Source organism: Takifugu rubripes, chromosome 14, assembly GCF_901000725.2.
Source record: "Takifugu rubripes chromosome 14, fTakRub1.2, whole genome shotgun sequence".
In the NCBI taxonomy this organism is placed as follows: Eukaryota; Metazoa; Chordata; class Actinopteri; order Tetraodontiformes; family Tetraodontidae; genus Takifugu; species Takifugu rubripes.
The window spans coordinates 5908936-5921757 of record NC_042298.1 but is presented as its reverse complement, the minus strand read 5'-3'; the positions used below and the strand labels follow the sequence as shown (position 1 = coordinate 5921757).

The window sequence follows — 12822 nt, the reverse complement described above, 5'->3', positions numbered from 1 at the left end:
TTAGTATAAAGTTGCTTAAGTACCTGATAGTATGTTTTTACTGCAGAAATCCCAGAGCCATTTCAAAAGTTATTTTACAAAATGTATTGCATTAACGGTATATTTTTAACATGTATATTTTAAATTATTTTATTCTAGCCATAATATTGAGCCGGTTTTTACCACACCTGTGGCCTGGGGTAGGTTTCAGAAGCCTAAATCCAGGACCTTGAATATGCCTATCCGAGCATATCTTATCCATAAGTCGTATTTCCCTCAATCATTCTTGTCATGCTGCATTTTACGGCGCGGGTGTGCGGTTGATTGGTTTGGCGTAAGCGCACCCTTCAGGATAGCAACAGCACCTTCTTCCATTTGCCTTTTTGTTTGGGGGTGTAACCGTGGAAAGCCTTGGTAGCACGCTCAGCCAATCAGCAAGTTACGAAGACCTGAAGCCCCGCCTCCCTTGGCGAAATCCGTCCAATCGCTGCGCTCGTTCATAGCAGGGCCATTACCATCCCCCCACCCCCCCCGTATGACACTGCCCTACCAGAGCTGTGTGTTAAAGCGAAATGTATGACGTCTCCGCATTTGCGGGCCGCCGACGCAGGGCTGGGTTTCCATTTTCATAGCGAGTTTCGGGGGGGATCGTCAACATGGAACCGGAGATGGAGGACAAAACGTTGGAGCTGATGGTAAGGCGCGTTGCTTCGTGGCATCGTTACCATTCACTGTGACCAGTGTCACGCATATATCGCAGAAGCGACGAAGGTTTCAGTCGACGGCAGGAACGGGCTGAAGCGGCTTGTTAGGAGCGGTGGCGGAGAAAGGAGGGGGCACCAGAAATCAGAGGGAGGGCCTGAAATCATCGTTAATTTTGCCGAGAGTGCCTCTTATGGTGATGGTCATATTGGTAAACAAGCCCTGTATGTTGAGATGAAGCGGAGGCTATGCGCATTGTGTTGCCTGTATTAGGCACACGGCGGGGAGTTGGTGCCGAGGAGCGGCGAGGATTCTCGGGGCATCGTTCACTGCGGTGACGCTGCGCCACTTTAACTGGGCCCTGTCTAGCCACTCGGCTAACGTGAGCTAGAACGCAGCGAGCAACCTACAATTTCGAGTGTGATACATCAACTTGTTCGCGTAAACCCAACACACATGGCAGTAAATGTGAGGAAGAGCCGAGCACGTTATATATTACAAAGGGGTGGATGTGAATCATAACGACGGGGTTGTCTGTTTACATTTATCTAAGTGCGTAGAAGGAAGTGTAGTGCTCTTCTTTCACTTAGCGTTATCACGATTAGCAGGGTAGCAAACGCTTAGTAGCTACAGCGCTAAGACGCTAACTATATGTGGCAAAGACGTTGTACCAAAGCATTCGATCCTCAAAATAGTCCAAAAAAATCGTGATCAAAAATCACAATTAAGTATAGTTCGCCCGCACAAAGAGAGGTGACCGAATCTGCCAGTCCGTGGGGCTAACTTTTACTGGATTTATTTTTGGTGTAGCCACTGCAGCGATAATAGTTCGGTTGTTCAGTCCTAACCTGGGCCAACGACTTAACGGTACCATTGTTAAGCAGGCTGTTCATTTAAGGTGCGGGTAAAGTGAATTATTTCCTCCTGAAATGATCAATGCATAGTGGCTACAAATGACACTCTAGTATTTATTCTTGCCTTCTGAAGCAGGTGTATGTATGTTGGTTTCCAAAACCTAGACGATTTGTTAAAAAGATCTCTTTATTTCGCCTTTCATTTAAATAATGTACCGTGGGCTGGTTTGTCTACAGTAAAGACGAGTAAAGTGGACCTAAAACGACCGTGTCTCCATCTTTTTAAATTGATGGTTCTTAACAATTTAGTTGCGTGTAATCTTCAATTTTGAATAAATCTCTTGATTTCCTCAAATCTTATAATAACCAATTTGGCCTGCAATTAAAATAATGATACAGTGTAAATGTGCTTGAGGTGTAAATACCTAGCAAATAAATGTTTAGGGGTTTCTTTGATATTAAATACCATGAGCATGTGATCCTTAAATAATATATACTTGACATCATAATTTCACACCTTTGCATCAAATAAAATAATAGATATAATTCATTTATTAAACACTTTTGCTAGTTTCTTATACTTCTTAGGCCTGTCATGGTTTTCACTTTTTTCTGGGTTGTGTGATGTCAATATATATATGTATATGTTTCTATATACATAAATGCATCGCCCCCGTGTTATTGACTATCCCCAAATGAATGAAGATGGCAGGTGGGGGCTCCTGATAGATCAATAGTCGGTGCCCATCCCTGTTCTGTACCTACCCTCACCCAGTTCATGTCTAATAATGCTTTTGTGTGTATGTTTATGGGTCTGTAACCTGTGTGTGAAGGAGTGTGTGTTCCTCGCTCACTGTGCCAATGTGTGTGTAGCTCTAATACTGGTTTTTCCCCTTACTATCCCCACCCCCCCCTTCTTTTCTCTCCTCACTTTTGATGGTTACACACCAACCCCCTGTCAATCTCAACCCGTACCTTATTTCTCCATCCTGCCATTATTTGAAACCTTCCACATTTCCCTGCATGCGACTTCCCACTGCCTCCCCACTTCCATCCACCCGCCCTTCCATTCATCTCCCCACTCACTGATTCACCGCATTTGGTTTCCGTCACCAACCCTCCTCGACTTTCCCTTCACTTCTCATCTCTGCTCTTTCGCTCTTCCTTTCCTCTCCCTCCCTCACCCTGTCCACTCGGTTCTCCTCCCTTCCTCCCTTCCTCTCTCTCTCTTTCACACAGTGCTCTGTGCCTCGCTCGCTCTGGCTGGGCTGCTCCTCGGTGGCTGAGAGTTTGTGTGCACTCAGGTGCCTGCAGAGCATCCCCTCCACCCGGGCTCACAACCAGGTTCTGCCTCTCTCCTCTTAATTCTGCTGCTTCTCCTCCTCTCCCTCCCCTTCTCTCCTGAGCATTCCATCACCACCGTTATTATTTGCCCACTCTACACGACTCCTCGTCCCACCTCGTGGTGGGCACATTCGCCCCTTCACCGTCCCGCTTCCTGACGGAACACTGTCTTTCCCTCCCTGTCTGAAGCACATTGCTCTTGGGTTGTTCTCTGGTGTCCCCTCAAACTCTGCTTGAAACAGTGGGGCTCTTTAGGCTCCGAGAGGCGGGGAGCGTGCATGCCTGCTTGGCCAAACCTCTCTGTCTGTGTCTTTATTTCTATCTGCTTTGCTGTGCATGATCATCCAAAGCAGTAAGCCCGTTTTGGCTCCCTGTGCCGTCTGCTTTGGTCCCGTTACCCGTTTACCGTTTACTGTCTGGGTGATTCAAAATCATTTACGCTTTAAGTGAAAACTCAATACTTGGGTGTTTTAATTGTTTGTGTGTTTGTGTGATTCAATAATCAATAGTTCTGTGTTTGATAGGTAGGTATGCCCGCCTAATTGGTGTCAAAGGTTGTTTTTGGATCACATTTCTATTGCCATAATGTTAATATAAAATCGTGATAAAGTGAATCATTGACCGTGCCAGTGTACAGCTTCAGAGCAGTGTTTAGAACATCTAAGTATCCCCGAAAACAAGTAGTGTAACCATAAAATCCTCTCCTCTGTGTGTGGTGAGACCACGCTCTGATTCCTACTTTCATTAGTCATGGCCCAGCTGCAGCCAGTGACATACCTAAGATGCTGCTGCAGTTTAATTTCCTGTCCAGACATTTAGCCCGCATCACAGACACGCAGCAAATGGATTCTTTTTGTTGTGGGGTTTGTTTTCCGCTCCATACATGTGTGCACGCCTCAGAACTCACGAAGGCCGCCCTTCCCTGGCTGTTTGTGGCACTCGTTTCTCGCGCCGTCCACTCAGTTGCCTTTACTTTGCCTTTTTAAAGAAAGAGCTCAACAGAATGCAATAAAAACCAATCACCTCTTCTTCTGTTTTCATAGAACACGTCAGGAATGGAGTCGCAAAACCTCGTGGACGACCTGTCGCCAAAGAAAAACACGGTTCTGAAGGTTGGCATTTACCTGAACTCCATGTCAGACAGACACATGAACTGTGATACTCACACATGTTTTGGTTTTGTTAAGAATAAAACAACATAAGGCTGAGGTAGATGCAGAGATAGAGCTTGGGGTGGGTTTCTACATGCTTTATGGGTTGTCCAAACACCATAGGACCAGGCAACAAGAGTCGTGCTTTTCCCACGAGCAAGACGATGGTGATACACACCGACAGAATCAGATGCAGAGGGATTTTTATCATCTCTCCCTGTGCCAGGTTTAATCTGGAGGCAGACCATGTGTTCTGCGCCCACACTGGAAGCAGGCACCACCAGCAGATTTCAGCAGTCTGACCATCTCTCTCTCTCTCTGAGATGCAATCAGAAGTTAGCAGGAGGCTCCATGTGGGAGTTCCTGCTCCTATAATTACTCATTCTGCACCATTTGACCACGGGCCGCCTCACCGCCACTTTGTTGTTGCTGCCGGTGAAAACATGGTGTCGTTCATCCTCTGCTGGATCAGTGCCTCTTTTGCCACCTCCTATACAAACATGGTCATATCTATTTGCCAAGTTTAAGTAAGATTTTACCTTCTGTAAGGTGTTTTTTGTCCATCTACAGCTTTTATTCTGATCTCCTGATTACATTGAGGGGCAAGATTTCAGATGTTAAACTTCTTTTCTTTTTAATGTAAAGCCAGATAACTCTTCTAACTCTGTTGACATGTGCTGGTCTTTGCAGCATACTAACGGTCCTGTAGTGGGCTCCCGTAAGCGACCGTCGCAAGGAAACTATGAGAAGGAGAAGGAACACTGCATCACCCTCTTTGACCAGTGGTCGGAGGCCGACCAGGTGGAGTTTGTTGAGCGCCTGATTTCCCGTATGTGCCACTACCAGCACGGCCACATAAACTCCTACCTCAAACCCATGCTGCAGAGGGACTTCATCACTGCGTTGCCAGGTAAAAATACAATCCACTGCGAACAACACCCAACCAGTTGACATCTTATACACCGTTTTTCTTTTCTCCCTTTCAGCCCAAGGCTTGGACCATATAGCAGAGAATATCTTGTCTTTCCTGGACGCTCGCTCCCTATGCTCAGCAGAACTGGTGTGTAAGGAGTGGCAGAGGGTCATCTCCGAGGGGATGCTGTGGAAGAAGCTCATTGAGCGAATGGTGCGCACCGACCCGCTCTGGAAAGGCCTATCCGAGAGACACCAATGGTAAGAGCAGAGTAATTTTCACACAGAAGCACAATGAATGTTCACACACACACACACACACACACACACACACACCTGTCATTATGCTTATTTTTCCAGGGAGAAATATCTCTTCAAGAACCGCACAGCAGAAGTCCCACCCAACTCTTACTATCACTCACTGTATCCCAAGATTATTCAGGACATAGAGGTACGCCCCCAGAGAACTGGTCAGCACCCACTGACCAGTTTCTACCTTTGTGCAGCCTTCGTTATGGCGTCATCAGTTATTTTAAAAGCGTTCGGGTCTTTGTGGCCTAAATAAAACAGAATCTGAATTAAATGCGCAGGTTTTGATAAAGAAAATAATGAATGAGCAGAATGTGAATCTGTTTCTGTGTTTTTAAATATAACCTGCACTTGAATGTGTCTCTATCCCAGAAAAACCATAATGCTTCTAGTTAATGCCATCCAGTAATGTGAAATGCAGCCTCATCACCACTTTCCACCTCACTTGTGCGCCCATCTGTGTCGGCTCTAATACCATTATGTAACTTGATTGACTATTTTGCACCATCGCACCGCTTCTGGTGTTTGATGTCGTCGTCTGTTTTTCTTCCAGACTATTGAAGCGAATTGGCGGTGTGGAAGACACAACTTGCAGAGGATTCAGTGTCGCTCAGAAAATAGTAAAGGAGTTTACTGTCTCCAATATGACGATGACAAGATCATCAGTGGCCTTAGGGACAATTCAATTAAGGTATGTGTGTCATAAGTAAACCAGGGTTACTCTATTGAAGTTGACACGAAGGCACAGGAATGAAATGATGTAGCCACTTGGTACAAAAGCTGAAGGAGTGTGCATATTGCTGTGGAGACTGCCACAACCAGAAAAGAGCTGAATGTTCAGAACAGTGAGGGTAAATGGAGCAGAAACACCGCTGAGAGAATAGGCCGTTCTCACCATGACCCACATTTATTACCTTTCGCAGACCTCTTGTTTTCTGTCGTCCTCTGTTGCTAGTGACCAGTGTGTCTCACTCCGTTTGCTTCCTTCTATGTCTGCTTCTTTTTGATAGATCTGGGATAAACAGAGCCTGGAGTGTCTGAAGATTCTGACTGGGCACACAGGCTCAGTATTGTGTCTGCAGTATGACGACAGGGTCATCGTTACCGGGTCTTCTGACTCCACTGTCAGGTACAGAACACACAGCCAGCGTACAAGCGTGGTTTTCAAGATGCTCCGGCCAAAACTCTCACCCAGTAACACACCAGTTAAACATGATCACCAAGTACTTAAAATAGAAAAGGTTTTATTGTTTCAACACCTGCTGTGTATCTCTAGTTGCTACGGATGAGAATTGGGGCCATCTCTGAGAAAAAAAAACACAAGAGGAGGTAGATTTTTAATTTATTCATCGTGCACTTAAAGAAAATTTGTAGAGGGGGAAAAAAGGTAAAATATCAATTTAAAAATGTGATGTTGAGAAAAATCCACCTTTTTAGACTAATAACAGAACACTGGCTGCTACAAAATGCAGTGCAGGTGAAAGTATTCTTCTGACTTGGCTTCAGTAACCAAGAAATGCTTCCTTTTTAAGCTGATAAACACAGTTATCAGTATTAGGACCTTGAGGAGATGGTGTAAAACGAGGCGCTGAAATTAGCTTCCAATTTGGCAGTTAAATCATCCTGTTGAGAGCAAAAATGAAACATTTCCCTGACTTTTTTCTCTTCTGAGCCACCTTGTGCTAAATGATAAATGACCATTTGGTAAAGGAACAGTATCATGGGTTTATTTTCTCTTACCAATTCTGCCATATACAAATCGGAAGCTAACCTCAGTGTCATGTAATACGCACACTCTCTTCAAGTCCTAATACTGATATCTACGCTCTGTTGGTGAGCTAAAAGGGAAATTATTTCTCTGCTACCACATTTTGACTTGCATGGTGGAGAAAAAAAAATCTGCCTTCTCTTTTTTTCTCAATCAGTCTTCCGTAAGTTCCAGTATCTGCCTCAACTTCCCTTTTTATAGTGCAGCAGTGAGCTGAACGTGACACTCTGCACACCCGCACAAATAAAGCGTCATTAATGATTTCTGTTGTTTGAATGCACCGTATCAGTCACCCACAGGCCTCTGGCTGTTTGTGTCCATGGAATCGGTGCAGATAAACTTTCCCTGCTGTTTTTATTGGCACGGACTCATTTCTTCGTCAGTCTCCAGGTTCTCCAAGTCCAGATTTCTCTTATGTTCATTCTGGCTTAAAAACATTCTCCAGTTGCAACACAGGAAGCCCCGCCTGATGACTGGTAGCTTTGTATTAAGAATCCAGAGATGATCCCCACACTTTGGTGGCTTTTAGCATTTGTGACAACTTTTCTCTGAAGATCTGGTTAAAAACACTTTTAAATGGCCATGATTGATTACACAACAATGTTTTATGGGTGTTTTGGTCAACCGTGTTTCTCCTATTGCGCCACATCAAAATGAGAGTTGTGGGACGGCGTAGAACCCAGGAGTGCCATCAAGCACTTAATTTACACACGTGTATGCAAACTTTCAAGCCTAACTTAAGTTTCCTGTTGGTGGAAATGGTGGGATGTATTTTATTGTGCTTACTTAACAGTCTGGCTGTGTGCCTACATTGACACTTGTCTGGCTGCCACACACACAAGCTCAGCATTAATTCACTTATTACGCCACACATCCGCCATATTTGCTGGGCCGTGTCCAGGGAAAATGTGACTTCACTTCCTTAGCAACAGTTTGACGGTCATTTTGTTTGTAGGTTTGCTTGTCAGCTTTTCCAGTGAGTTCAGCTTTAGAGTCCAAATGTCCAACAGCTCGGGGCTGCAAACCCATTCAATTCTGAATTAAATAAATGTAATTTGAGTTTCCTTTCTTTTCCCTCCACGTCCTCCTCCTACCCTTGTATCTCATTCTGTGCTCACACTTTTTCTTTTTTCCTGGCCCACCTTGTTCTCCCCTTTTATGTTCTGTTCTTACCCCCCTTCACCTCCATCCTGTCACTCTCCTCTTCGGCAGAGTTTGGGAGGTGACGACGGGCGAGGTACTGAACACACTGATTCACCACAACGAGGCAGTTCTTCATCTACGCTTCGCAAATGGCCTGATGGTCACCTGCTCCAAGGACCGCTCCATCGCCGTCTGGGACATGGCCTCGCCGACCGACATCAGCCTACGCCGCGTCCTTGTGGGACACCGGGCTGCTGTAAACGTGGTTGACTTTGATGACAAATATATTGTGTCTGCCTCAGGGGACCGCACCATCAAGGTAACAGAAATTCATAAAACGCATCAAGCTGATTTAAAGTCTTCCCAGAAGAATTTTTTTTTTTCATGTCGGTGGAATAATTTCCTAGAAAGAGCAGCCATATTTCCAAACCAAGAGTCTACCTATTTTCTACTCACTTTTGTTATTTCGTTGTCATAGTTAGCTCAAATATTTAAAGATTTCTGCCATTTGTCAAACATAATGGGTCTAAATTGCACCTGTTCCAATACATTTAAAAGGTCAACAGCAATACCTCTTTCCAGAAGTCATGACTCAGTTACTCAAGGAGCCGCCCGGTCAACAAATGGAACGAGATGCAAATCTGCGCTTTGATGAGAAGCTAGCGACCTAAGCTGGCTCATTTCAATGCTAACATCTGGTCCTGTCATAAGAATAAAGCTCATGTCCTGAGTAAAAACGTCTTTCTGTGCTGCACTAAGTTTTACTTTGGTAAGAAAGGAAAATTGCTCCTGCATGAAACTGCCCACATCAAGCCAGCTGTCATTTAGTTCTATTATATTTGAGTAAAGACAGAGCGTGAGAGCTGATATCTCCAAAATAAAAACCAGGACCGGCCAGAAATCAAATATTCTTGATGTCGTGGAGAAATGTTACCATATCGTAATGTGTTTGTGAGAATAAATACAGGCCACTGTTTGAAGTTTTCGGGTTTTTTTCCCCCTTGGCCACATTTAGGTATGGAGCACCAGCACATGTGAATTTGTGCGAACACTAAACGGTCACAAACGGGGCATCGCCTGTCTACAGTACAGAGATCGTCTGGTGGTCAGTGGCTCCTCAGACAACACAATCCGGTACGTGAATAAAGAGGACTTCAGAGTCGGATCGTCGCACCAAAAACGCCTTTTCTAACACGTGACTGATTTGAGGGATGTTCTTCATTATCATAACATACGGCAGGTTATGGGACATTGAGTGCGGGGCGTGTTTGCGAGTCCTGGAAGGTCACGAGGAGCTTGTGCGTTGCATCCGCTTCGACAACAAAAGGATTGTCAGCGGCGCTTATGATGGGTCAGTCATGCACACACACCTCTTTGTGCACTCACACATACGGTTTTTGTGCTTCACACAGTTGTCTTTTGTTCCATCTGCAGTAAGATTAAGGTCTGGGATCTTCAGGCAGCGTTGGACCCCCGAGCACCTGCCAGCACATTATGTCTGCGCACTCTAGTGGTGAGAGGCACTGCTGTTTGAGTTGGATTTTATTTTTGATTGACCTTTTTAAGGAATAAAGTCTTCCCTCCTCCAGGAGCATTCTGGACGAGTGTTTCGTCTTCAGTTTGATGAGTTTCAGATCATCAGCAGTTCTCACGACGACACCATTCTGATCTGGGATTTCCTGAACGTCTCAACCAATGGCCAGCCAGAGGGGCGGTCTCCCTCCCGCACCTACACGTATATTACTAGATAGCAGGTACAAACGCTACAGCTATCTGTCCAAAACACTTGTGAATGTGTTTCTAGTCAGTCAGACCCTGGTCTGATTGCAGGTTCTTCTGCTCCCCTTCACCCACAGGTGGCGCCACCTCCCTCACCTTTTTTTGGAGGAGCCCTGGGCTGATTGGGTGATGCTGCATCCATCACAGAACGGAGCCTATCTCTTCTTCTTTTATCCTCGTCATCTCTCTGTCCACCTTGCCTCGGCCTCCTCCTGCTCCTCGCCTGTTGTGACGGACTCTCGAGCTTGTGCCCGTTGCTTGTCAATGACTCGCACTCACACACATTTGCACCCAAAGGTCAACACCGACGATGATTCCCAACTCCAGAAATGACACGATTGTCCCAGAACGTTCACCTACTGCTTATTTATGTTTTGTAAAGTACAGTATTAACATAGAAATAATGTAAGTCACAAGCTCTTGTCCCCCCCTCGATAGAACAAACAACTTCACTCGGTTTATTTCCTGCCAAAAACAGTTTCCAGAGGAATTGCTTCTAGATATAAATCTATATATATTTATATATACTGCACACACAGAGAGTGGCACAGTTGGACAGAGGATGACTGGAGCTGTGATGCGGGAGACAGAGACTCTTTACTCAGCTCTCACGAAGGGGGAAGGACTGGAGATGGATGCAGTGGATGTGGGGAGGACCTCCTTGCTCCCCCTCATTGCTGGCCGTCCCATCTCTTCCTCCTCCCCTCTAAACCCCAGAGATGCACACGTGCTTGGGGCCGGCGCACGCTCAACTTTGCTTGGGTCTGTGTGCGTGGACTTGTGAAACAGCAGAACAGAGCAGAAACGTTGAACAGACATGCATGTCAGGTTGCCAAGGATACAGCGTCCTGGCACACCTCTGCTTATTTTCTCTTAAATCATCTTTCTTACTGTTTTTTATTACTGTTGTTTTCTCTCTTTTTTTGAGTATTTTGGTTCTTAGTACAAAAATCATACTAAACGTAGTCCTCTCTCTTTCTCTCCCTTTATTCTTTCCTCTAACTTAGTCTTCATCTGTCCCTTTCACTCCATCTTTCTCTCCATCATGTACGTGCTTGCTTTGGTTATGAGAGAAGCTGGAACTCAAAGGCTCAAATTTAGCTGTAAACGGAGTTGTCTTGTCAAATTGTGTTGTATATTAAAATGATTTTTTAAAGAAGAAAATGACCTTATTGTGAATAAAGTACATGACTGGTGGTGTTCAGCCAACTGTAGTGTGTGTGTGTGTGTGTGTGTGTGTGTGTGTGTGTGTGTGTGTGTGTGTGTGTTTTATTTAGAGCATTAATACCATCAGTGGAGCCAGAGATTCTCACTATTTAAAGTTATTAACTCTGTTTTTGCTCAGCTCGAGTGGCTTTGCAACACATGAAACAAAAGATGAGAATAATTAGAACAGTTGTAGCCCCCCCCCCAGCGGGACCAGTGCATAAACTTCCAGCGAGCTTGTGTTGTGATCTGGTGTTTGTGATCTGAATTATGCAAGAACTCACTGGGTGGATCTTGGCTGGCGGATTGGGAACGGACCAAGGAAGAACCGGTTCAATTCTGGTGCAGTCTCAGGAATTTGAATTGGAGGAGACTGTTGAAGATATGTGCTCTGAATAAAATTCTGCTTGTCACTTGTTCCAGTTTTGGCTTGAAAGTTGCTTAATGAAAACCAAATGGTCCAGGATTTGGCATCAAACCTGCGGAACGTGTTGGCCGCCAGGGGGCGGTACACACTCATCTATTTACCACAGTGATCTGTTCATGACAGTTGCTCTCTGTTGGGAAGCCAGGTTTTGTCTGAATAACGTGTTGGAGTGGATCACATTCTCGGTCCTGGAGCCACTAACCGTGAAGGAGGATGCGCATGAGACATTGAAAGTGATGTTTTTGCGGCAGACATCTGACTAACCCGACGGTCTGCTTATTGTTCAACGTCTCCGTGAGATAGAAGAAGGGGAGTTGGTTTAGCAGGCAGGGTCAGGCAGTTTTCAGAAATTCCCATTTTTGTTTGGTGGAATACCTTAAATTCTAGGAATAAGTGAATGTTGGATGGGTCTGTGTTTGGTGGAGCACCATGAGTGTATGCTGCAGTATGATGTGTATGTGTGTTGGATATGGGTGTGTGTGCTTCCTCTGGGTCTGTGGGATTTTGGCCCATAATTCCTACAGCTCTCAGGTCACAGCTCCGTTCTCACGCACATATTTGGCATTCCTTCCCCGACATGATTACCATACACCTTCCACTCTGGGTTTGGCGCCGCGGAATATTTCCATCATTCCCGAGTGGAACTGGAACAATGTTCCAGAAATGAGCAGCTCACCCCTGCACCCCCTTACTGTGTCTCCTTTATCCCACCCCACCCCTCTGTCTCCTCCTCATACCACCCACCTCCAACACAGATTCCTGCTGTCTTGCAAAAGGAATCCTCCGGTGCAGCCCTTTTCCCCTCTGAGTCAGCTGTTTGTGTCTGCTGGCATGATTGGGTCATTTGGCAGCGACATCTCTTCATTGACCTCCTGCTAGGATGGGGAAGGAAAGGGGAGGAGGAGGAGGAGGAGGGGTGGGGGTGCTGAGAGCAGGATAGAGGAGAGAAGAAGCAGCCATGGAACTGTCTCACCGCTGCCTGCTTCCCTTCCAATATTCGGCCCGATCCCTCACGCCGCGTGTTCATGTCCCAACTTTCAAACGCGGGGCCGAGCGGTGGTTTTTGCACAATAGCTGGAGCTCCCATCATTCAGAACGCGCCGAAGGGGTCTGTAACGGCCGCGGAATCTGTGAATCCGTCCGCATTCTGACAGCACGTCGGCTTTGGAAATCTCTTTTATTTTCATGCGTTGCATGGGTGAAACGGCGTTTCTAACGTCACGCCTTGAGAAGTAACCAGAGGAGCCG

The 12822-nt window shown here is 45.7% G+C and overlaps 1 protein-coding gene across 2 annotated transcripts; it reads left to right on the top strand.

The window, feature by feature from the left end:
* The first annotated feature begins 509 nt into the window (after positions 1–509).
* Positions 510–11141, top strand: fbxw11a (F-box and WD repeat domain containing 11a). 2 transcript variants are annotated; one of them, XM_029847084.1, is made up of 14 exons: positions 510–674; positions 2775–2879; positions 3923–3991; positions 4721–4940; positions 5017–5203; positions 5303–5393; positions 5805–5942; positions 6262–6380; positions 8232–8481; positions 9178–9296; positions 9403–9513; positions 9597–9675; positions 9752–9916; positions 10019–11141. In XM_029847084.1, exons 1-13 carry the CDS (start codon positions 636–638, stop codon positions 9911–9913), a joined length of 1689 nt encoding a protein of 562 aa, XP_029702944.1. In that variant the 5' UTR covers positions 510–635; the 3' UTR covers positions 9914–9916; positions 10019–11141. The 2 variants fall into 2 exon arrangements, with proteins under 2 accessions (XP_029702944.1, XP_003970304.1); XM_003970255.3 differs by lacking the exon at positions 2775–2879 and having other exon boundaries at positions 512–674.
* Positions 11142–12822: the final 1681 nt, after the last annotated feature.